This window comes from Mauremys mutica, chromosome 12 (assembly GCF_020497125.1).
Source record: "Mauremys mutica isolate MM-2020 ecotype Southern chromosome 12, ASM2049712v1, whole genome shotgun sequence".
NCBI lineage: Eukaryota > Metazoa > Chordata > Testudines > Geoemydidae > Mauremys > Mauremys mutica.
In genome coordinates, this window is record NC_059083.1 from 80044677 (window position 1) to 80066641 (window position 21965).

The following is a 21965-nucleotide window of genomic DNA, read 5'->3' on the forward strand; positions in this document are numbered from 1 at the left end:
CTCCCCCAGGGCACGGCTCGAACAGCAGCTGTGACCTTCAGCGCTCATGAGCAGCCAGGCCAGGCCGGTGCCGCGGTGGGGGAGATTAGCCCGTCCCATGTATCGAGTAGCTGTCGGGGCTGATGGGATTAGAGCTGGCATCTGCTTCAGTGCGGCTTTTGTGCGAAGCTGCCAAGTGAAGTGAAAACCCTGCCCGGCTGGTGTGCGCTTCACGCCTGGCTCCGCTGCCTGCTCGCTCCCCCCTTCCTGCCCCTCCCACGCTGGCAACCAGCCAGTTGTTTCTCCGGATCAGTAACAGAAGACAATGGAGCCCTTGGCCAGCCTGTTCTGGCCCCCTCCCCTCCCGGCTGCCGTGCAGAGCAGGCACAATGGCTGTGCCAGGCCTGCCCTGATTTCACCACCCCAAGTGCCAACCAGCCCTGACTTTTGGAGGCGTCCCTGACCCTGCGCGGCCATTAAAGAGCCCGCGGTGTATGAACCCCCTGCGTTCCGGCCAGGCTCCATGCTGGCACCCTGCGGCTCTGCTACTCTTCTCCAGACCCCGTCCAAAGCGACTGGGTGTTGCCACGGGTGCTGCGCTCCACCCCAGAGGCAGCCGAGCGTGCAGCGCGGGGAGGGGGAAAGCACCCTGGGATACCCTGGAGGCGCGAGTCCTTGTTGCATTTACGCTGAGAGGGGCGCCCTTTGGGGTCCTGGACGTAACAGACCCCCAGACGGACGGTGAGTTAACTCCGCTGCCTTGGAAACTGCTGCCCAGCAGGGGCTGGGGCCCCAGACTCACCTGGGAAATCCACCTGGACTCAGCTGAGTTGCACTGGAGCAGGGCTCCGCTAGGTGTAAAATGCAGGGACAGTTGTGGGAGTCTGGGCCAGGCTTTCTGCTGCATGTGGCTGGTGCTGCTCGCAGGCGCGGGGTATATTCGGTAACTCAGCCCCGTCCTCGCACTCACGCTGCACCCGTTGAGCCAACGCTGGGATCTGGAGCCCGGTTAGTGACAAGGGGCAAAGCCCTGGCTGGCCGCTCTCACTCTGGGGCCACGACCAGCTTGTTTCGGTTTGCGCTAAACAGATTGCTCGTCGGCTCGCCACTGAAATCCGCCTCCACCCAGGCCCAGCCGCCGGCGCCTCTAACTCAGTTGCCAATCAGACCTTTAGAGCACTCGCAGCACCAGGCCGAAGGGAATCCAGATTCTGCGCCCACGATTCCTGCTCTGAGCCTGGCAGCAGGGCCCTGAACGCTGGCTAGCGCCCGGTCCCGGACGGCAGTGCTTCGTCCAGCCTCAACAAGGAGCCCCGCTGGAGCCCCTGAGCTGCTGCTGCTCTCCAAGTTCTGCCAGGCAGGTGGGAGCTCGTCTTGGGGTGCTCAGGGAGTCGACGGCACCATCTGCCGGTCGGGGGGACCCTCTGCTCCCGGCCTCCAACATGCCAAGGGGTCTGTATGTCCAGGGAACCCCACAGGCCCTCAGCACTGGACAGCAGGGCCCGCCTCTGGGCACAGGGTGAGGCTGCATGAAAAGGTGTGACCCAACGGCAGGAGATGGAGGGGGCCCGGGCAGCTGGGGTGAGCAGCTGGCCTCATCTTCCTGCTCTGAGTGACACAGCCCCATGTCCCCCCAGCTGCCTCTGAGCGCCCCATTGCAGAGCAGGCAGCGTGAATTCCCCCGTTAGCCCCGCTCCATCCCCCCAAGGCCTGTCAGTCCTGGGCATCCGTGGAGGCTTTAGCTACAGGGCTGCCAGATGTTGACATAGTCCCTGAGTAGCTGGCTGGCTGCCTAGGGGCTCGGGGAGGGGACCCCGCTAAGCTGCAGTGGGAAGATGGATTGTCAGCTCCTAGCCCAGGGCCTGTCAAAACTTCCGTAGTGCCTGGTCCCCTAGGGGGATGAAAGCCTACAACCGCTGCCAGCTAACAGGGTCGCTCCTCTGGCTCGGGTGTGTGAGGTTCCTGCTGTTTGAGTGGAAGCCCCAGGGATAGTCTCCTGGGGTCGTTTTGCTTTGAACAGGAACGGCGCAGGAGGCGTGTGGCGGTGCCGATGCACGGCTGGAAGGAAACGCAGTGATGTAATCAGTTCAACGGCAGGGCCGGATCCGGCAGCGCTACTCACAGGACAGGAGGGAATCGGCTGCAGCCAGGGCCTGGTTCCGGGCAGCAGGCTAGCAAGGTCAGCCGTACAGAACATGAGAGTGCAGCGCATGCATCTGCCCAGCAGAGGGCACCTCGGCGCCACAGCTCATGCCCACCTGGGCTCAGCAGGTACGTGGCCAGGTGCTGCCGGGGCAGGTGTTGGGGGGACCGGGAGGCAGCTGCCACCACTCCCTGTGCCAGCCGGAGGCTGGGGCTGTGCTCACCAGGGACAGTGCGGGGAAGCCAGAGCTACAACTGCAACCCTGAGCAAAGCTGGAGTCCAGCCCGGCTGGCGGAGCAGCAGGGTCTGGCAGTCAGGCTGGGCCAGAGCACGAGCAGGGCCACATGGGGATCACGGGTAGTGCCAGGCTTGGTCCTGCACCCAGCACCATGGTACGTGAGCTCTGTGCTCTCGCTTGCCACGTGGCTTTCACCATCTCAGGCGTGCAAAACAGCACGTTCCAGCAATGCCCCTCCAGCTGGAGATAAGCACCCTGAGTCAACAAGCTGGAAGTGCTAATGCAGAGCAATCGCGCCGGTGTGCTGCCTAGGGTCACCGCGCCCGGAGAGCCCTCCCCAGCACCGGTACAGCATCCTGCTCCCCTCCGGGTTCCTGAAAACCTTCCACCACTTCAGCAGGACTGCAGGAGAAACCCCCTTCCCGAAGTGGGTGCAGCTGTGGGGCCTAGGAGGTTAATTCACTGCTTGGTTTGGGGGTGTGGAGAACATAAGAACGGCCACACTGGGTCAGAGCAATGGCCCATCTAGCCCAGTGTCCTGTCTTCGAACAATGGCCAATGCCAGGTGCCCCAGAGGGAATGACCAGAACAGGGCAGTTATCGAGTGAGCCATCCCCAGTCGTCTGGTCCCAGCTTCTGGCCGTCAGAGGTTTAGGGACACCCAGAGCATGGGCATCTTGGCTAATAGCCACAGAGGGACTTAGCGAATTTGTTTTTTAACCCAGTTATACCTCTGGCCTTCACAACATCTCCTGGCAACGCGTTCCACAGGCTGCCTGAGTGGTGTGTGAAGAAATACTGCCTTGTGTTTGTTTTAAACCTGCGGCCTGTTCATTTCATTGAGGGACCCCTGGTTCATGTGTTATGTGAGGGGTAAATAACACTTCCCTGTTCACTGTCTCCACACCAGTCAGGAGTGTACAGACCTCTAACATACTCAGTCATCTAAGCTGAACAGTCCCAGTCTTTTTAATCTCTCCTCGTTTGGAAGCTGTTCCATCCCCCTAATCACTTTTGTTGCCCTTCTCTGTACTTTTGCCAATTCTGATATACTTTTTGGAGATGGGGCGGCCAGAACTGCAGGCAGTATCCAATAGGTGGGGGTCCCATGGATTTATACAGTGGCATTGTGATATTTTCTGTCTTAGCTACAGGGGGTCCCCGGTATACGTCAGGCTTGTGTTCCTGGAAAGGGCGACGGATACGGACAATTTTTCCCCATAAGAAATAATGGCCCATCCTGCCTCTTCCTGCCCCTGCTTTTACCTCCGACCCACCTCTTGCCACCCAGTTCCACCCCCTCCTCCGAGCGCGCCCCATCCCCGCTCCTCCCCCTCCCTCCCAGTGCCTCTTGAATCCCGGGGGAAGCGCCCAAAGGAAAGCCAGGCAAACAGTGAAGTGACAGGTGTGCGGCTCAGGACTGACGTGAATCAGAGCACGTTCCCCTATTGCTGAACGCCGGATATACGAACTGACGGAGACATTTCCCGGGGACCCCCTGTCTCCCTTTCCGAATGGTTCCTAATGCTCCGTTCGCTGTTCTGGCTGCCGCTGCTCACTGCGTGGAGGTTTTCAGAGAACTGCCCACAATGACTCCAAGATCTTTCTTGAGTGCTAATAGCTAAATTAGCCCCCATCCGTTTGTATGTAGAGCTGGGATGATGTTTTCCAATGTGAGTTACTTGGCACCTATCAACACTGAATTTCATCTGCCATTTTGGTGCCCAGTCTCCCGGGCTTGTGAGATCCTTTTGTAGCTCTTCGCCGTCTGCCTGGGACTTAACGCGCTTGAGAAATTTTATATCCGCTGCAAACCTTGGCACCTCACTAGTTAGCCCCTTTTCCAAAGGATTTATGAATTCCTACCCTTTGTTTCCCGTCTTTTAACCAGTCACTGATCCACGCGAGGACCTTCCCTCTTATCCCATGACTGCCTACTCTGCTTAAAAGCCTGGCGTGTGAGACCTTGTCCAGAGCTTTCTGACAGTCCAAGTACCCTGGATCACCCTTGTCCACATACCCGCAAAGAATTCTAATAGACTGAGACATGATTTCCCTGTGCTGACTGTTTCACAAGGGAGACCTGAGATCCCAGCTGGCCCTCGCGTCTTCCTTCTGCTTCCTTGTGAAGAGCAGAATTGTCTTTATAGACCCTGTAGGCGGCAGGTTCGAATCCTGCCCAGGGCCGTAGGGGCAAAGAGCCATTCCCCTTTGAACTGCTGGGTGGGGCCAGAGCGGCTCCTAGTGGACGTTTGCCCACAGTGCAAGCCCAGGCTCACTCTTGGCAGCCTGGGAATGAGGAGCTGATGGGACCGGGAAACTGAACTCCCCTCTCCTTTGAGGGCGTCCATGCAGGGGATGGAGGCTTGGGGGAAGGGAGCCTCCTGGGCAGTACCTGCTCGCTGGGTGTATACCAACCCTAAATGAGCTGACAGCAGGGTCTGAAGAAGTAGCTCCACTAGCTGACAGCTATAGTAGACTCTTATCCCCTTATATGGCCCAGCTGCTAGCATGGGACACTCCCCTCGTGTGGGTTCTGGGTTCCTAGAAGAGGTTTGGCCCTGGATTTCCAGCAGGATCCATCATGGTGAGCAAGGAGCTCCCCAGCTCTGGCTGCAATATGTTCTAGGCCTGCAGCACCCCCCCTGGCGCTGGCCATTGGGGTTGATGGCTGAGCTGAGAGGTGCTTGTGTAAATATCTCCTCACCAGATCTGCTGAGCTCAGAGCCCGGCCTCCTCGGGGGACGCAGGCACGGAGAGATAGGGGACAAAAGGCTTGTGAGGTCTGTGCTGACCCTGGGCCTTCCAGATGGCCGGCGTTAGCACCAGGCACACATGCTATCTGCTGCGGAGCGAGTGAGGCTGGGGGTGCGCAAACAGGGCCGTACTGGGATTCCTGCATTGCCTGGGAGTGCAGGGGGATGCTGGGGGATGCCGTGCTCCCCGCCTGCTCTTTGCCGGTTAATGGCTCAGGCTGCATTTGCCAACGGCTCATTTAACGGCCTGCCTGGAAAACAACAGCTTGCGGGGCGGGGTGGCAGCCTGGCTGGATCGCTGCCAACCGTGGGGTCTAATGAGCCAAGTGCCCACCATGGGACTGGGCACCTGGGGGTGCATTGGGCAAGTTACCCCAGCGGAGACCTCAGCAGTATCCCCGAGGGGCACCAGCATGAGCTTGGGGAGAGGAGCCAAGTGGGGACTCTCGCCTCCCCCTGGCCAGGCCGGGCAGGGCTGGGCTGAGCTGAGCTGAGAGCCCCTCTGCATTCTGCATCCTTCAGAGCATGCCAGTCGCTGGGGGCTTACCCCGTGCCGGCCTGTCTGGCTCTGCAGCACTTGTGGGGCTGGATCGCACTATGGGGACGGAGAGGGGAGCCCCAGGACAGGAAAACTCAATAACAATGGGGGATTTCAACTCTCCCCATGTTGACTGGGTCCATGTCACCTCAGGACAGGAGGCAGAGATAAAGTTTCTTGATACCTTAAATGTCTGCTTCTTGGAGCAGCTGGTCCAGAGGAGAGAGGCAAGTCTTGATTCAGTCCTAAGTGGAGCACAGGAGCTGGTCCAAGAGGCGAATCTAGCTGGACCTCTTGGTAATAGTGACCATCATATAATTAAATGTAACATCCCTGTGGCGGGGAAAACACCCCAGCGGCCCAGCACTGTAGCATTTAATGTCAGAAAGGGGAACTACCCAAAAATGAGGAGGTTAGTTAAACAGAAATTAAATCCTAGAGTGAAATCCCTGCAAGCTGCGTGGAAACTTCTTAAAAACGCCATAATCGAGGCTCAACTTAAATGTATCCCCAAATTAAAGACATAGTAAGAGAACCAAAGAAGTGGCACCGTGGCTAAACAACCATGTAAAAGAATCAGTGAGAGGCGAAAAGGCGTCCTTCGAAAAGTGGAAGTTAAATCCTAGTGAGGAGAAGAGACAGGAGCATCGACTCTGGCAAATGAAGTGGAAAAATATATTTAGGAGGCCAAAAAAGAATTTGAAGAACAGCCAGGCAAAGACTCCAAAAGTAACAGCAAAAAAATGTTAAAGTACATCAGAAGCAGGAGCCTCTAAACAACCAGTGAGGCCGCTGGACCTTCGAGATGCTAAGGGAGCATTCAAGGACGATAAGGCCATTGCGGAGAAACTAAATGAATTCTTTGCATCCATCTTCACGGCTGAGGATGTGAGGGAGATTCCCACACCTGAGCCAGTCTTTTTAGGTGACAGATCTGAGGAACGGTCCCAGATTGAGGTGTCAGTAGAGGAGGTTCTGGAACAAACTGATAAACTAAACAGCAATAAGTCACCAGGACCAGATGGTATCACCCGAGTTCTGCGGGAACTCAAGTGGGAAATCGCAGAGCTACTAACGGTACTCCGTAACCTATCATTTAAATCAGCTTCTGTTCCAGAGGGCTGGAGGGTAGCTAACGTGACGCCACATTTTTGAAAGGGCTCCAGAGGTGATCCCGGCAATTACAGGCCGGTGAGCCTGACTTCAGTACCGGGCAAACTGGCTGAAACTATAGTAAAGAACCAAACTGTCAGACACAGAGACGAACATAATTTGTTGGGGAAGAGACTGTGGGTGGGGGGAGGGGCAGTGTGCTGGGCCTGGGGGCAGAATCGGAGGCTGGTGTTGCAAAGACTTTGGGTTTCCAGCTGGGATCTAAGGCACTTCCCCGGGGGAATGACCCAGGCTGTAGGAAAGGGACAGCATCACCCCCGTGCTGCGGCATTAATTTGCTCTGATATAATTGCAGAGCAAGTTGCCAGCATGAGTCCCCCTCCCAGCCCCACTCCCCCGCTCCCAGATACGGTAGGGACGTAGCGTTAGCCCCATTTTGCAGCTGGTGAAACTGAGGCACACGGAGGGGAAGCGGCACACCCAAGGCTCCCCAAAGTCAGCAGTGGATTTGGAACCCAGGAGTCCTGATGCTCCATTCCCTTCTCTAGCCATTGCACCCTGCACCCTCCCCTCCCAGCACCCAGGAAAACGCTTTGAGGGGCTGTCAGGATTGTAGGAGTTGCTTTTCCTCTGTGCTCTGCAGCAATCGAGTCTGTGCTGCGCTGCCCCCTGTTGGCTCCGTGTTAGCTCCGTGTGCACCTCCGGGCCCCACACTCTGTACAAAACACGTGGACACCAGCAGCGGGATAGCCGGGCTCACAAGCTGCTCTCAAGCTGTGGGTTCAAATCTCGGCTCAGAGAGAAAAGCAAGAGTGGGCTTTCCAGACCTCGTTTATGTGCCCCACAAAATCACTGCACGATTGGCAATCTGCTCACAGGCGGCCCAGGGCTGGACTAGCGGGGGGCTGCGGGTCGGGATTAAGGGGCACCGGCAGAGCTGGGCTGGGGGAGGATCTTGGACACTCCCTGCCTGCCGTTTCCCCAGTTTGCCTGCAGCTGTTAAGGGCAGGAGTGACACAAGCGTCGGGGTCTGGCTTGCCGAGATGAAATGCCCTCGGTGCCCGGGCCAGGTCTGCGCAGCCGGGGATGGGCAGGTGGAGATTGATGGAGAGCATGGCAATAAAGCCTCCACTGATTAACCAGCCTATTTCTTCCTGGGCCCAAGCAGCGCAAATGTGCTGGGAACGCGCTGCTCCGAACCTCCCCCGCTCCCGCCAGCCTCAGCCCCGGTGCTGGGAGCCCAGCTAAGCCTGCTGCTGGGCTGGCGAGCCCGAGCTGGCGCTGTCCGTTGGCACAGGCTAAACTCAGGGCTGGCGAGGGGCAGCAGGCACCAGGCGTGGTCCTTGGAACGCCACAGTCCAGCCGGGGCTGAGGGCAGCTTGGCAGCCGGGGGGGCCTGCCTGGGGATGGGACTAAGCTTGTGGCTTGCTGACTCAGGGCTGAACCGCCATGCTGTGAGGGAGGGCCCAGGTGAACAGCGAGGGTCTGGGCCAGATCCCACGTGGTTTAAGGCATTACCAGTGAGCTGGACAGGGGGTGAGCAGTGCCAGGGCAGGAGTGCCGCCCGCTGACACCGTCACTCGGGTCAGTTTAGGGTTGGAGAGGCTGTGGGGCAGAGCAGGGGGACCCGCCCCAGCCAGGGGACAGGCAACACAGTGTCAGGGGAGACTCGTTGCTGGCAGGGTGGCGCATTCTGGGCTCCATCTCGGGGCTGGGAAACTTGCCGGCACAAGACGTATTTTGGAGCGAAGGGCTTAGCAGGACGCAGAGGAAGGACTGGCTATTTACACAGCTATTTACACAGCTCATGAGAACAGCTCCGCAACCTGCCAGGCTTCCGGGCATCAGCCCGTCGCTAACTAGGGGGGCTCCGAAGAAACCTCTGCTATGGGCAGGTTCCTCCATCCAACTGTGCCCGTTGGGTGGGGAGCTTCTTGCACCTTATCATCAAGCATTTCGGGCTGGCAACTGTCTGAGCCAGGTCCGGGCACACCACAGCAGCACAGCCCCCAATACGAGGAAAGCCTGGGTCGGGGAGAGGGCAGATGGGTTGCATTGGGCAGGATGTTGTGAGCACAAGGCCAGGGCGCTGACTGAGAGAGATGGAAAGTGGCAGGTGCTAAGTGCTGTGATTTATCACTCTGAGTAGCCACAGTGACAGCTGCAGCTCTCCCAGGGCCGGACGGACAGACAGACACACACACACTAGGCAGGCTCAGCCTTCCAGCAGGTACACACACACACGGGGACACACACGCTGTGCAGGGCTCAGGACACACACGGACGTCCTTTGTGTAGTATACACCAGGTTCTTTTATCCCTTGTTTTACAAAGAGGGCCTTGCCCGCCCGGAGGCATATCTGAAGCATGGGGGTGTTTGTTTACTGCCCGGTTGGGGCGTAGGATTTGCAGTAATTGTTCTGGTTGTTTTCTCTGCGTTGCACCTTGAAATGCCCAAGGCGTGTGTCTGTCAGCAGGGCCAGCTGCCATGTTTGGCAGGGCTCCCGCAGCACGGTACCAGGCAAGTCACACACGCTGCGCTCTCTTCTGGACATTCGACTTCACTCCGGGTGTGCTTGCGTGGTTGGCTGGTTAATGACAAATCGAGGTTGGTCGGACCGAAGGGGGAAAGTTGTTCTTTGTATGTAGAACAACATAACAGCAGGGTCACTTTTGTGCAATGTGGGGCTTGGTGGTGGGGGATGCATTGGTGACCGGGCAGGAGCTCGAGGGCTGCTTTGTATTCAGTGAGGAGCAGATGGCGGCTGCCATTAGTTTTAAATCAGATCTCCTGGCCCCAGAGGCTCCAGCTCACAGCATGCAGTGCAGCACCTGGGTCGACGCAGAGGTGGGATTGGTGTGTGTGTGCGGGGAACGAATACACCTCGCACCCAGGTTTCAATCTGGGGAGCCCACCTGGGAGCGCCCGGATCCATACCTGAGCACTGCGATTACCAGCCTGAGTGCTCGGTGCGGGGCCGGGCACCCTGGTTTGGGTGTCCCACGTGCCAGCTGAGCTCTCTGTAGTGTGAGCTGGCGAGTGGGCACGTGCTCCGCACGCCCAGTGAGCTGTCCCGCCGGGTAGTGCACCCGGCAGGTGGGCGTGAACCTGCACAGGTGCACACGAGTGTGCGCCAGAGCCCTGGCTGAGCTTGCCAAGGGAGGAGGGAGCATGTGAGCTCTGGGAGGCCCTTGCCAGTGGTGAAACGCTTGGTCCTGCCTCAGCGCAGGGAGGCTCCACTCGATGACCTCTCCAGTCCCTTCGGTGACCCTAGGATTCCAGTGCCTCTGCCTCCAGTGCCCCTTTGCCCCAGTGACCCCCCCAAACCCAGCGGGGGCACCCTGGGGTTCAGCGGGGGAGGAGGGCCATCCAGAGGGCAGGTGAACAGGGCCGCTGCTCTGAGCTGCCAAAGCGACAATCCTAACCAGCAGCCTGGTGATTGATTCCCGAGCGCAGCCAGAATCCCCCACCGTCCTCCCCACGCCCCTGGGAACTGCAGCCCCTCCCCCTGGGCACAGACTGGGCAGCCTGGCTGCGACCCACCAGCATCGCCCCCCGGGGGTCAGCTGAGCTCTGGGCTTGGCTTAGGGGGTCCTGTTGCCCATCAGCCTGACCAGTGCAGGGCTGATCCCTGGCATCTTCCAGGGCTTTGCCGGCTCTCCCCCCGCCCACCCTTTGGAGACTTTCATCCCAGGCCCAGAGGGACAAGCCTGGCTACTCTGGCCCCAGCCTGCTTGCCCTGCCGCTGCCAGGGGCTCCCTCCCCTGCCTCCATTAGCCCAGCCCCCACACACGCTCTGCATCTCCTCCAGCCGCTCCCGCTGGAGGCTGGCTGCCAGGAGCCCGTGCACACACTTCCCTGGTGACGGTGCATGGGGTGAGGTGCTTGGGCGCGCCCTCGGGGGGCAGAGATCAGTGACTACAGCTGTGCGGGTGGCAGGAGGCCAGCGAGAGACCCCAGGACAGGCGCTGCTGAGGGGCACCCAGGTAAGAGCCCGGGGATCCAGCGTGGGGCCCACGGGGGTTCGTCTGGCGGGCGCTGGAGACCCCGCAGCCGAGGGCAGCTGCTCTCAAAGGGCAAGATGGCAAGTGTGGGGCAGAGTGAGGGGGAGATGCGCCCCCTGGACACAAGGCCAGGGCACGTGACCGGAGCCCGCCCGCCAGAGCCCAGTGCGGGACGGGCTGGACCGAAAGACAGGGGAGAGGGTCCCATTTTACCGGCTTGTCAATAAAGGACTCCTTTGGGTGGGGACGGGGTAGGAGTTTGCCCAGTGGATTATACAGATATGATTTACCGATTTTATTGGCATACCCTATCTACTTCTCTTTCCTCACCTACCCTGCAATCTGTCCGTCCGTCCATCCATCCGTCCCTACATACACCTCATCAGCTTTATATCTATCTATCTATCTACCCCCATCCACCCCCTCTATCTATCTATCTATCCCCAGCCACCCCCTCTATCTATCTATCTATCTACCTACCTACCTTCCCCCATCCACCCCCTCTGTCTATCTATCTATCTACCGACCTACCGACCTTCATTCTCCCTGTCCCGGGTTGGTGTCTGGGTTGCGATCCACGCCGTGCGGCATGTCCAGTGAATTCTCCATGGCACGTAGCTGCTGGGGGTCCTTTCCGGCAGGGGGCCATGCTCCAGTCTGGGGTTCAGCTAAAGTGTTTTCCTGACATGACGGGTTCTCCGCTGTAACACGCTGGCGACTTCTGGCTTGTTCATTTCCCTGCACTTTGGAGGCAGGGCAAGACCCTGAAGGGTGAATCCCTGACAGCTTCAGAGGCCAAATGTCCCCCCACCCAAGCCCCGGGACAAAGCAGCCTGCAGACGGACAGACAGACAGTCCCAGGGAGGTGAGTGCAGACATGCTTCTTGCGGCCTGCCCTAGGATCCGAACCCGGCAGCATCTGCACAGTTAAATACCCGACTCTCAAGTGCCCCCAGGACAGAAGCAGGCTGGGTGGGGGCCGCAGGCTGGCACCGGGGGACAAGCTGGGACTGGCAGCTGCTTCCCCCCTTCCCTGTTCAGCTGGGTCCCTGCTGAGTCAAGGGCACACGGCCCCCGAGGAAAGGACACATCTGTCCAGGCGCAGCAGCAGCAGCAGCAGCAGCAGCGCCGGTCAGCAGGCCAGGCGCACGACCGGAGGGGGTCGCCCCGTACCCCAGTGCCAGGGCCTGGCCCCCGAGGGCTCAGCGGCCCGAGGGCAGCTCCTCAGTCAGTGCTGGTGCAGCGGGCACAAGACATGCCAAAGAAGAGCTTAGAGCTCGCTGGGAGGGGCCACAATAACTTCGAGCCACCAGTGCTGGGCCTGGCTCTCCCCCCCCCCGACCCCCATCCTAGGGAGCCTGGGGGAAAAGGGGCTTTCACCACACAGGCCCCATCTGAGCTGATTTGGCTGCTGTTTCCCCACGTCCAGTTCTTAAATCCCGCCAGGGCATTGAGGTCTGGGGCTGCGGCGTCTGTGCAGCAGGGAGGGGTCTGGCCTGGGGAGCTCGGACAAACAGTAGTGCAGCCGGTTTTGAGAATCGGGGTGGGGGGGGTGGTTACACTTTTGCTCCTCACACGGTGTCTAATACACACGCAAGGCAGGGGCGGGGGTCCTGTATGTACAGAGCTGGCTAATAGGGATCAGTTCTGCCTTTGTGCCCACAAAGGAAGGGTGACTGCGTGGATAAAGCACTGGGCTGGGACTCAGGAGAACTGGGTTAAATTCCTGGCTCTGCATCGGTTCCTTTGGGCAGGCAAGTGCACCTCCCTGGGCCTCGGTTTGCTATCTGTAAAATGGGCAGAATGCCCCTCCCTTCACTCGCCTTCTGTCTGTTTAGGCTGGGAGCAACTTGGGGCAGGAACTGTCTCTTACTCTGTGGCTGTGCAGCACCTGGCACAGTGGGGCCCTGCTCTCAGTTGGGGCCCACAGGGTGCTACCATTATCCAAACAGGAACATGCTGGGACCTGGGGCTGGATTCAATAAGATTCACGCATTAAGGTCCCCCCGTGGTATCCCCCGTCCTTTCAGCCTGCCCCATTCTGCAAAACTTCGGAAAACCAGGAACCACAGAGTGAAGAAATGGGTCCAGCAACCTTCCCTCTGTGAGCTAGCAGGAGCCACTGGGACTCAGCTGCATGCTCTCCAGCGGCAGGCACTCTGTGTGGGCAGCTGCCTTGAATGGTAGAGGACTTTGGTGGTGAAGCTTGCCAGAGCTGTGGCTGTGATATTGGGCAATCTGGGGGGGTCTGAGCACCTGCCCTGAGCCCCGTGAGTGTGATGCCACTGGTGTGTGGGTCTTGTGCTGGGTAAGCCAAAGGCATTGTGAAGGGGTTGTGAAATCCTCCAGGTGTGGGGCGATTTCTGGGGCGTGGCTGTGCAGAGATCCCCTGGGCAGTGCAGCTCACCTGAACTTCGCAAAACGCGCACAGAGAAGGCGCTAGGCTCCATCCCAGACTGGCCACGCGCCCTGTTCCCGGCACTATCAGCAAAGGCTGAGCGCGGGGTCGTGCTGTGGGCGTCTTGGGGCATCGCTCGAAGAGGGCAGAGGGCGGATTATCTGGGCACAGGCCGTAGCGCTGTACGTCCTGGGGTGAGAGGGCTGACATTTGCTGAACTCGGCCTTCGGGAAGGACACCAGATCCTACCTGTAGGGTGACCAGACGTTCTGATTTTATAGGGACAGTCCCAATTTTGGGGTCTTTTTCTTATATAGGCTCCTATTACCTCCCACCCCCGTCCCAATTTTTCACACTTGCTGTCCAGTCACCCTACCCGCCGGGCACCCTTAACTTTGCGCTACTAGACTTCCCTACAGTGAGAACAAAGGGAGGTGCATAGCGGGGGGGGGGGGGCGGGGTGACCCCGCCAGCCAATCCGAAAGCAGCTCACCCTGATTGTAGTAATGACAGATACTTACCTGTCCCTTACCCCAGGGCTACCTTCTGATTGGCTTAGAAAATCCCCCGTTTCAGCCAATCGCGAAAGTGCCGTGGTTTTGTGGCCAAACCGGGCCCACCAGGGCTCAGTCCCGGCCTCGCACCTGGGGAGCCAGCTGTCAATCTGAGCTGCTCCGCGGCAGGGCCCGATCTGCCTCCCACGCCCTGCGCCTTGCAAGACCGACCCGGGGCCCGACCATTTGTAACTCGAGTGACTAACAGCAACGCTGACACTGACCCATGGCCTGGGCCCTGGCGTCTTCCAGTCGGGGCCGCGATAAGCCACCTCGCTCTGTGCTGGCGCCGCCTCAGATCGCCCACTGCAAATACTCCTGGCCCGCGAGATGAGGCTGAAAATAACCACAGGCTGTCGTTGCTTCACTGGCAGTGGCTAGCATCACTGCAACGCTTCACTGCAAAGCATCACTGGCAGTGGCTAGCATCACTGCAACGCTTCAAAGCATCACTGGCAGTGGCTAGCATCACTGCAACGCTTCACTGCAAAGCTTCACTGGCAGGGGCTAGCTTGGGAAATGCCCACTTTGTAATATGCTGCGTGCAGCTAATGAATTGTGCATTTGGCGCTTACACGTGGGTGCTCACACGTGCTCATGTAACTCCTCTACGCCAGTCCTGAGACACCAGGTGTGCTTGGCCGTGTGAGGTGCATTGCTGGGGCCTGGCCCATGCCCCACGCTGGCGTTGGCCTGGGGCAGGGTTCGAGCCCAGCACTCTGGCGCTTAGCAGAGGCAGTTGGGGAGCCCGCAGCGTGTTCTGATGCCCTTGACTTTCCCCTGCCAGCTGCCGATGGTGAAGGATGATGCTCCTGCTGCCCAACAGCACAGACGGGGCCCGGGTGAGCGACGCCGAGCCGCTGGAGTGGGAGGAGCGGTCGCCCTGCATGGAGGGGATCATCCCTGTCATTTACTACAGCGTCCTGCTGGGCCTGGGGCTGCCAGGTAAGGCTGGGACAGGGGAAGGAGGGTTCCCTTGCCCCACCGGGCTGGGTGCTGCTCCGGGGCCAGGGATTCGGGGCTGCCCAAGACACAGCCACCACCTCACCCCCGGGGGGAAGGACGTGATTGGCTGTGGTGCGTTTCGCCGGGAGGCTGCGTAACCCAGGGGATTCACAGAAAGGCCGGGCGAAGAGGGTACCTCCGCCCTGCTGACGGCACCAGAGTTACGCTGGGGGCCTTCCCTGGAGCTAGCGGGGGCTGCATCCTGAGTGGCTTGGGCCCCCTGATCTCAGTGGGGGGTTGTGCGTCTGGATCGGGCTGGGGCAGAGACAAGCGATGGGCCGGGGCAGTACAGGGGTCTGGGCAGCCCGAGCGAGGGATGCCCACAAACTGGAGCATGGGAGGGGAGGAGGGTGCTGCGACTGAGGGTGTGAGGCTGTCTGGGCTCCCCAGGGCTCCCTGGCACCCAGGCCGGTGGGTTGGCATTGAGAATTGTGCCCCCTTTGCGGGGTAGCCAGGGAGGATGCTGGGTGTGGGCATCACATCCTGCCCTCGCTCAGAGGGGCTGAACTCCTGTGAGAGGCACAAGGCCACAGGCCTGTACCCGAGGGCACAGCTGTACCCGGGACGGAGAGCAGACACGGGCGCCATTTCCATCCCTGCGTTTGGCCTGTCCCGGCACCCTCCGGTGGCCAGTTGAGCCATGACTCCCCGCTGCACCCCAAAGGCTAGTTCTGCCGGAGTGGGGTGGGAAGTGGTTTTCCCAGCCTGGGAGAGTTCACCATTTGGGGGTTTTCCCCGCCCCAGAATGGGACGAGAGGTTGGAAGCTCGGACGTTTTTGCAAACCAAGATGTAGGGTCAGGGCAATCGAAACCTTCTGATCATTTGGCAATATTTTGTTTCCATTTCAACCTGTTTCATTTTTTTAACCTGTTTTAAAGGATAAATTCACTCCAGTTTTCCAATACAAAAATGAAACTTGCTGTAGAAAATGTTGGAGGGGAGCCTTGGGACACCTCAGAGTCTTTATAAAAACATTCACCTCCAGCGATGGTGGGACACACACACACACACACACACCCCTCTGTTGTGATGAATTGACATTTTGCTAATGAAAAAAATGTTTCCTTGGAAATCTCCTGCCCAGCTCCAGTGAGTGCGTCTAGGGCCTGGTGAGGGGAGTATTTCAGGGTAACATTGCGCCTCCTTCCGCAGGCCCATAGCCCCACCCAGGGTGTGCAGAGCCAGGAGAGGCGCAGGGCTGGTAGCTGAGGCTGCTCCTCTTTTGACTGTGCTGCCTCAGTGGTGAGCCGGGATCGCAAGGTCTGTGTGTGGTGATCACGTCCTCGGGCCACCTCAGGGTCACTCGCAGCCTTGTAGGTTTCTGTTAGCACCTGCTGGGTGAATTCAGAGCTCGCGGGGTGGAGGAGCTGATGGGGCCAGGCAGGATGTCGGAAAGGCCCATGCTGCAAACTCCCCTCCGTCCTGCACCCGGAGCGCCCTCTGCCAGCACTGTCCCACTGTGCCAGGCCAATGCCAGTCACTGACGGCATCCACAGCTGCTCCCTGGGCTTCCCCAGCACACCCGCACGCGGGCGTGTGGAGCTGCAATGACCTGGGTCACAGGCACACGAGGACTGCAGGCATGGGCGTGCGCCAGCCCCCGGGGAAGGAGGGAGCCCTGATGCTGTCAGGCAGGAGCCAGCTGTTCTGCTGACCATGGCCTGGCACTGGGGAGAGCAGCGAGCACACGCAGCGGGAGGCGGCTGGCATCTCCAGGGCAGGTTGGGAGGTTCTGGGTCAGGGTCAGTCTCTGGAACGTGCCTGTCACTGAGCCTCTGAGCAGAGACCAGCTTAACTGAGCCCCAGAGGGGTAGGCGCAGGCAGCTCTCACCCAGCTCCGAGGCAATATCCCCAGCTTGGGCTGACAGGAGGCCCCGAGAGCCCCCCAAAGTGCCTCCCCAGGGCCTGTTAACACAGGGCCACCCCAGGCAGATCTCGGGAAGAGAGGGATCCAGGCCCTAAATCTGTGGGGCTACATCCCAGCAAGCCGGTGGCTCCTCCCCGACCTGCCGGGCTGGGGCCTGGTGTGTGAATTTAGATGGACTATTCAGGCCCAAAGAGTCGGTGTTAACATGACCCAGTCACTGTCCAGCATTAAACAGTGCCAGTCTGGGGGCTGGTACCCGAGACCTGAGCCCGTTTAGCACCATGGCAAACACACCATTCAACGGCCTTCTCGCCTGGTAGTAACGGGACAGAAACCCAGTGAGAGCCTTTGGAATATAACGGGTTGAGTAAAGCTTTCAGGCTGACAGCAGCCCTTGTTCCCTTTCCCTGTAGCTGGAGGGAGGTTTTACAAAGCCCCCCCTTGTCTGACCGTCTCTTGGATGGTGTTAAGACGGTGATAACCGTCTTTGGGGAAAGGGATGGCTTTAGTCGAGGGGGGCTGGAGCTGGCGCTGCTGTTAAAGTCCCATCCCGCTTCCTAGAGGACAAAACAAGACAAAGACCCACAAAAGGGGAGAGAGAAGAACAGCGATGAGAGAAAATGCAGCTTCAGTCTCTGCTGTTAACTCTCACTTGCATCCTCGCTGCTGGGAAACCCCAGGCCCAGCCCACGATCTGATCAGCCACCCTGAGACCTGGCAAACGTGTACCAGCGACAGGCTGTTTAGGACCTTGCATTTCGCTGCCTTTCTGGTCACAGGCTCGCAGCACTGTTGCAAAATACACTGTGGTGGCTGGCTAAGCCAGACACTCCTCAGACAGAAGGAAAAAGGAGAGAGAGGTTAAGGGAAGAGATCAGGGGGGAGGGAGGAACAGACCCCTGGGGGAGAAGGGGAGACGCGGGATAACTCATGGAGCAGGAGTTATGGCCTGTGTGGACTAAGTCCGTCTGTGTGTCTCCCCTTTGCACCTTTGCACGGCAACGTTTGTTCTCCTAGGTTACGGTGACCTGAACTTTCACTCTCTGTGCACAGCTGAGCTTGCAATTACAGCAGGCTGCCAGGAGGGGGCACCGTGCAGGCGGCCCCCGAAGGTTGGCTAATTTCTGCCAGGCTTGCTTTGCCCACAGGGCCGTCAAACCTGGGTGAGCAGAGGCCCAGTTGCCGCGGCTTTCAGGGACAGATGGCATCTGCATCTCTCAGGCTGACCCAGCAACTGCGCCCTGCGCGGGGTATTTATAGCTGCCCAGCCCAGCCTCCGTCCCCAGGTGCAGCTTCCCCCCGGCCTATTCCCAGCACCTGGCACTTTGATTTCAGCCCAGGACGCCCCCCATAGCAGTGCAGGGGCTGGCAGTCTCCCCGGCCCCCGCCGCAAATGTCGAGATTGAGAGGGGAGGATGCTGGTCCCTCTCTCCAGCTCAGCGCCGGGTTGCCTTGCAAGCAGTAACTTCACAGGTGGCATCTCCCTGCAGATTCTGAGACGGGGTGGCAGATGCTCAGGTTACCCCAGATGCTGCCTGGAGCCATGCTTTGCTCTAGGAGCACGCGCATCCCCAGATCCGGCCGATCTCAGACCTTCCCTCTGGGCTGGGCAAACGCCTTCAACTTCTCGCTGTGATTTGTCCCTGTTCCAGTTAACATCCTGACGGCCGTCGCCCTGTCCCGCCTGGCTGCCAGGACAAAGAAATCGTCCTACTGGTACCTGCTGGCTCTGACCGCCTCCGACATCCTCACCCAGGTCATCGTCGTCTTCATGGGCTTCATCCTGCAGATGGCCGTCCTGGCCCGCGAGGTGCCCCAGGCCTTCATCCACACCGTCAATGTGCTGCAGTTTGCAGCCAACCATGCCTCCATCTGGGTGACCGTGCTGCTGACGGCCGACCGCTATGTGGCGCTGTGCCACCCGCTGCGCTACCGCATGCTCTCCTACCCCGAGCGCACCCGGAAGATCATCGCCGCCGTCTTCGGCACGGCGCTGGCCACCGGGATCCCCTTCTACTGGTGGCTGGACATCTGGCACGACTCCCAACCACCCACCACCGTGGACAAGGTCCTCAAGTGGGTTCACTGCTTCACCATGTACTTCATTCCCTGCAGCATCTTCCTGGCCACCAACTCCGTCATCATCTGTAAGCTCAAGAGGGGGAAGCGGGTGGACGGGCACCGCCGGCGCGTGGGCAAGACCATCGCCATGCTGATGACCGTCACTGCTGTCTTCACTGTGCTGTGGGCGCCCCGGACATTCGTTATCCTCTTCCACCTCTACATGGGCTCCACCAACAAGGACCGGAGGCTGCACGTGGCGCTGAACCTGGCCAACATGATTGCCATGCTCAACACCACCGTCAACAACGTCTTCTACTGCTTCGTCAGCAAGACCTTCCGCCGCACGGCCGGCGAGGTGATCCGCTCCTGCTGCCCCTTCTGCACGCCCACCAACGGGGGCTTTCTGCACTCGGCTCTGAAACCGCTGGGGCTCCTGGAGAATGTGTCCCTTTAGGGCAACAGAGTAGGTGTGGTCCTGCTCTCGAAGGGTTCCCAGTCACAGGAATGTGCAGCCTGGCTACCTCATTCCCACGTGTCCCCGAGGGGCTTGGGCTGAGGGCGAGATGGGGCGTGCAGCAGCCAGGGCAAGGCGGTGGGTTACAGTGTACTGGCTGGATAGGAGGCAGCTGGCACTAGCTGGTATGGGCAAGATGCCAGCTGGTACAGTGGCCCCAACAGAGCAGGAACCCTCAGACCTGATGTCCTAACTTGAGGCATCTGTGATTGCTGTGAACTCATGTTCTGACTGCGGAAGGGAACCAGGCCGGCCCGATCCTGAGCCCATGACACCGTACTGAGCAAGTGCCAGGCCTAGTGCACTAGGCTGCTCCACCCAGTGCCGCTCTCCCACGAGGTCCGTCTGGGCCCTCAGCAAGGGTCAGGCTGGGAGGAGGCCTGTTTTAATGCCTGGGCCCAGAGGGAGGAGACACGCCGGTGTCTGGGGATGCTGCAGAGGGTGCTAAGCCCTTAGCATCCCACCACGTATCCCAGGGACGTTTGACTATCGGGTGGGAAGCCGAGATGGTGTGGAACTGAAGGACATGCCCCCGGTTACCTGGCAAGGCTGTGACCCAGACGGGAATGGAACCCAGGAACCCTGACCACAAGGCCAGACAGCTCGCCTGGCCATTTGCAGCTTCTGGCATTTAATCTCTTGCTGCGTCATTGCCCATTGCTCCTGAAGCAAAGGGCTGTGCACACGGTGCTCTGCCTGCGGGACACCGGTGTTGCTGGATGTTCTGGGGCCCTGGGACCAGCTGAGCTACCGGGTTCCTGTGGCTGAAAATGTCTGTGATGCCGCGTATCAAAGCTTCCGCCAGGGAAGCCAGGCACTAGCACCAGGCACCGCAGCTGGGCGCCAAGTGGGGCCATGGCGAGGGCCCTGCCTCACACTGCCAGTGCAAGTCCAATAAACGTCCAGGTCATGATCAAAATTCTCGCTTTGGAGCTCATTCTTCCCAACCTGGTGCCGTGTCCTGGGAGGGGGGGGTCTGGCCTCCCTCCCACTCCAGGCTGTACAGAACCAGCCCGAAGGGGTCTGCAACACACAGGCTTGGCTCCATGACGCAGCCTCATCCGGCTGCCCCAGTGCCCACGAGGGACCCTATAATAAAGCACAGGCCCAAGAGACCCTGCAATAACATACCAGCACATACAGCCCTGAGAGCCCCTACAGTAACCCACCAGGCACAGCCCTGGCGCTCACAAGTCACCCTACGACAGGGGGACCAGACAGCAAGTGTGAAAAATCAGGACAGGGGGTGGGGGGTAAAAGGAGCCTATATAAGAAAAAGCCCCAAAAATCGGGACTGTCCCTATAAAATCGGGCCGTCTGGTCGCCCTGCCCTACGAGACCAAAATCCTCGCTTCCAAGTTCCCCCTCAAGCGCTCTCCTGTCCCACGGGGCCTGACACCAGTGGGGGGACTGTGAGCCGCCGGCGGGTCGGGGGGGTAGGACAGACCCACGGCTGGGACAGCCGGGGGCTGCGGGGCAGGACTGAGGGGCGTCAGCAGCGCAGTTTCAGGTTGGGGGGAACTAGGTTCCCCCAGAGTCGCCTTGGCCAGGGCCCTGCCCGGTACACACACCTGGCTCCTGGCAGAGCTGGGCCCCGGCCGGATCCCACAGACATTTCTGTTTCCTCCCAGTGCCAGCGGGTGACCCCTCCTCCGCCCTGGGCTCCTCCTCTGCCGTTTGCCTCAAGCCCCCTCAGCCCCCCCAATGCCTCTCCCAGCCCAACGCCCCCTCACTGCCTGGGCCTTTTACACCAGCCCACGGCCAGCCGGGGAGTCCAGGCCTGACCGCACGGGCCTGGTCTCGGGGGCCGGGGGGGGCTGAGTTCCCAGGCCGGAGGGGCTCCAGCCGGTCACCCCAGAGTCAGGCACTGATGGCAACGCGTGAAGGGCTGACCAAAGCTCGATCCGTCTCCCGGCTGCCAGCAGAGGGCAGGAGAGCCAGCAGCCCCGGCCCAGCCAGATGAACCAGTTCTCCCAGCGACGCGGGAGGGAGGGCAAGGCCTGACTAGCTCCTTGCAGGAACCCCCCTCCCTCCCCCCACCCCTGCCTTGGAGCCGGGCCCGGATGAGTCACTTGTTCCTCCCCGTGTCACCCTCCGTGGCGCTCTGCTCTCCCAGCCCCAACCCGTCCCTTCACCGCCCCGCAGACCGGCCCTTTCATTGCCACCGCCTGGGCATGGCAGATAAACAGCAGCCACGCGCCACCCCAGAGGGGGCTGCCTGGCAGTGCTGGGTGCAGCACTCCCCTGGGCATAGTTTGGGATTGAACCATCAGGTGCCTTTATCATTCATTCCTCAGCAGGGCTTGGCAGCTGGGCCAATGGCCGGCGGGCTGGGGCAGGTTCCCCACGCTGAGTAACTGCCCCTTGGCTTCCCTGGCACCTCACCAAGCGCTTTCCACACGTGAATGAGTGGCGGGCACAAGCTGGCAACCCACTTACCTCGTGGTGAGTCTGGGGCAGAGGCAGGAGGGAGCCCAGGTGCCTGGATCCACCCACAGGGCCTGATTTTCAGAAGAGCTCAGCACCCCCGTGCACCAAGCTTGAGGATCCGGTCCTGCCACCATAACCCCCCACCACTCACCCCCTGGAGGAGACGCCCTGGAGCCCAGCCCGGCCCTGCAGCCCTTACAAAGGGCCTTGTCTTTCCTGCCGGTTCGTCTCAGCAGGGAGGGCGCTTGCGGTATATTTAGCAGCGGCTGGCTTGGCAGCCCCCACGGAAAGGCAGGAATCTGCTTTTTTTTATGGGAAAAGGGTTTTTTTCAAAGGCTCCTCACCCTGGGAAGAGGGAGG

The 21965-nt window shown here is 59.8% G+C and overlaps 1 protein-coding gene across 3 annotated transcripts; it reads left to right on the top strand.

The window, feature by feature from the left end:
- The first annotated feature begins 141 nt into the window (after nt 1-141).
- GPR142 (G protein-coupled receptor 142) lies at nt 142-20075 on the top strand. 3 transcript variants are annotated; one of them, XM_044983200.1, is made up of 4 exons: nt 142-1340; nt 2000-2250; nt 14512-14669; nt 18250-20075. In XM_044983200.1, exons 3-4 carry the CDS (start codon nt 14528-14530, stop codon nt 19113-19115), a joined length of 1008 nt encoding a protein of 335 aa, XP_044839135.1. In that variant the 5' UTR covers nt 142-1340; nt 2000-2250; nt 14512-14527; the 3' UTR covers nt 19116-20075. The 3 variants fall into 3 exon arrangements, with proteins under 3 accessions (XP_044839135.1, XP_044839136.1, XP_044839137.1); XM_044983201.1 differs by having other exon boundaries at nt 142-720; nt 1069-2250; XM_044983202.1 differs by lacking the exons at nt 142-1340; nt 2000-2250 and adding an exon at nt 9168-9375.
- The last annotated feature ends 1890 nt before the right edge of the window (nt 20076-21965 follow it).

Excerpts from the sequence above, each read along its gene's own strand:
- GPR142 (XM_044983200.1), top strand. The coding sequence starts at position 14,528 with ATGATGCTCCTGCTGCCCAACAGCACAGACGGGGCCCGGGTGAGCGAC. Across the intron at positions 14,670-18,249 it reads GCTGGGCCTGGGGCTGCCAG|TTAACATCCTGACGGCCGTC; the intron begins GTAAGGCTGGGA and ends TCCCTGTTCCAG.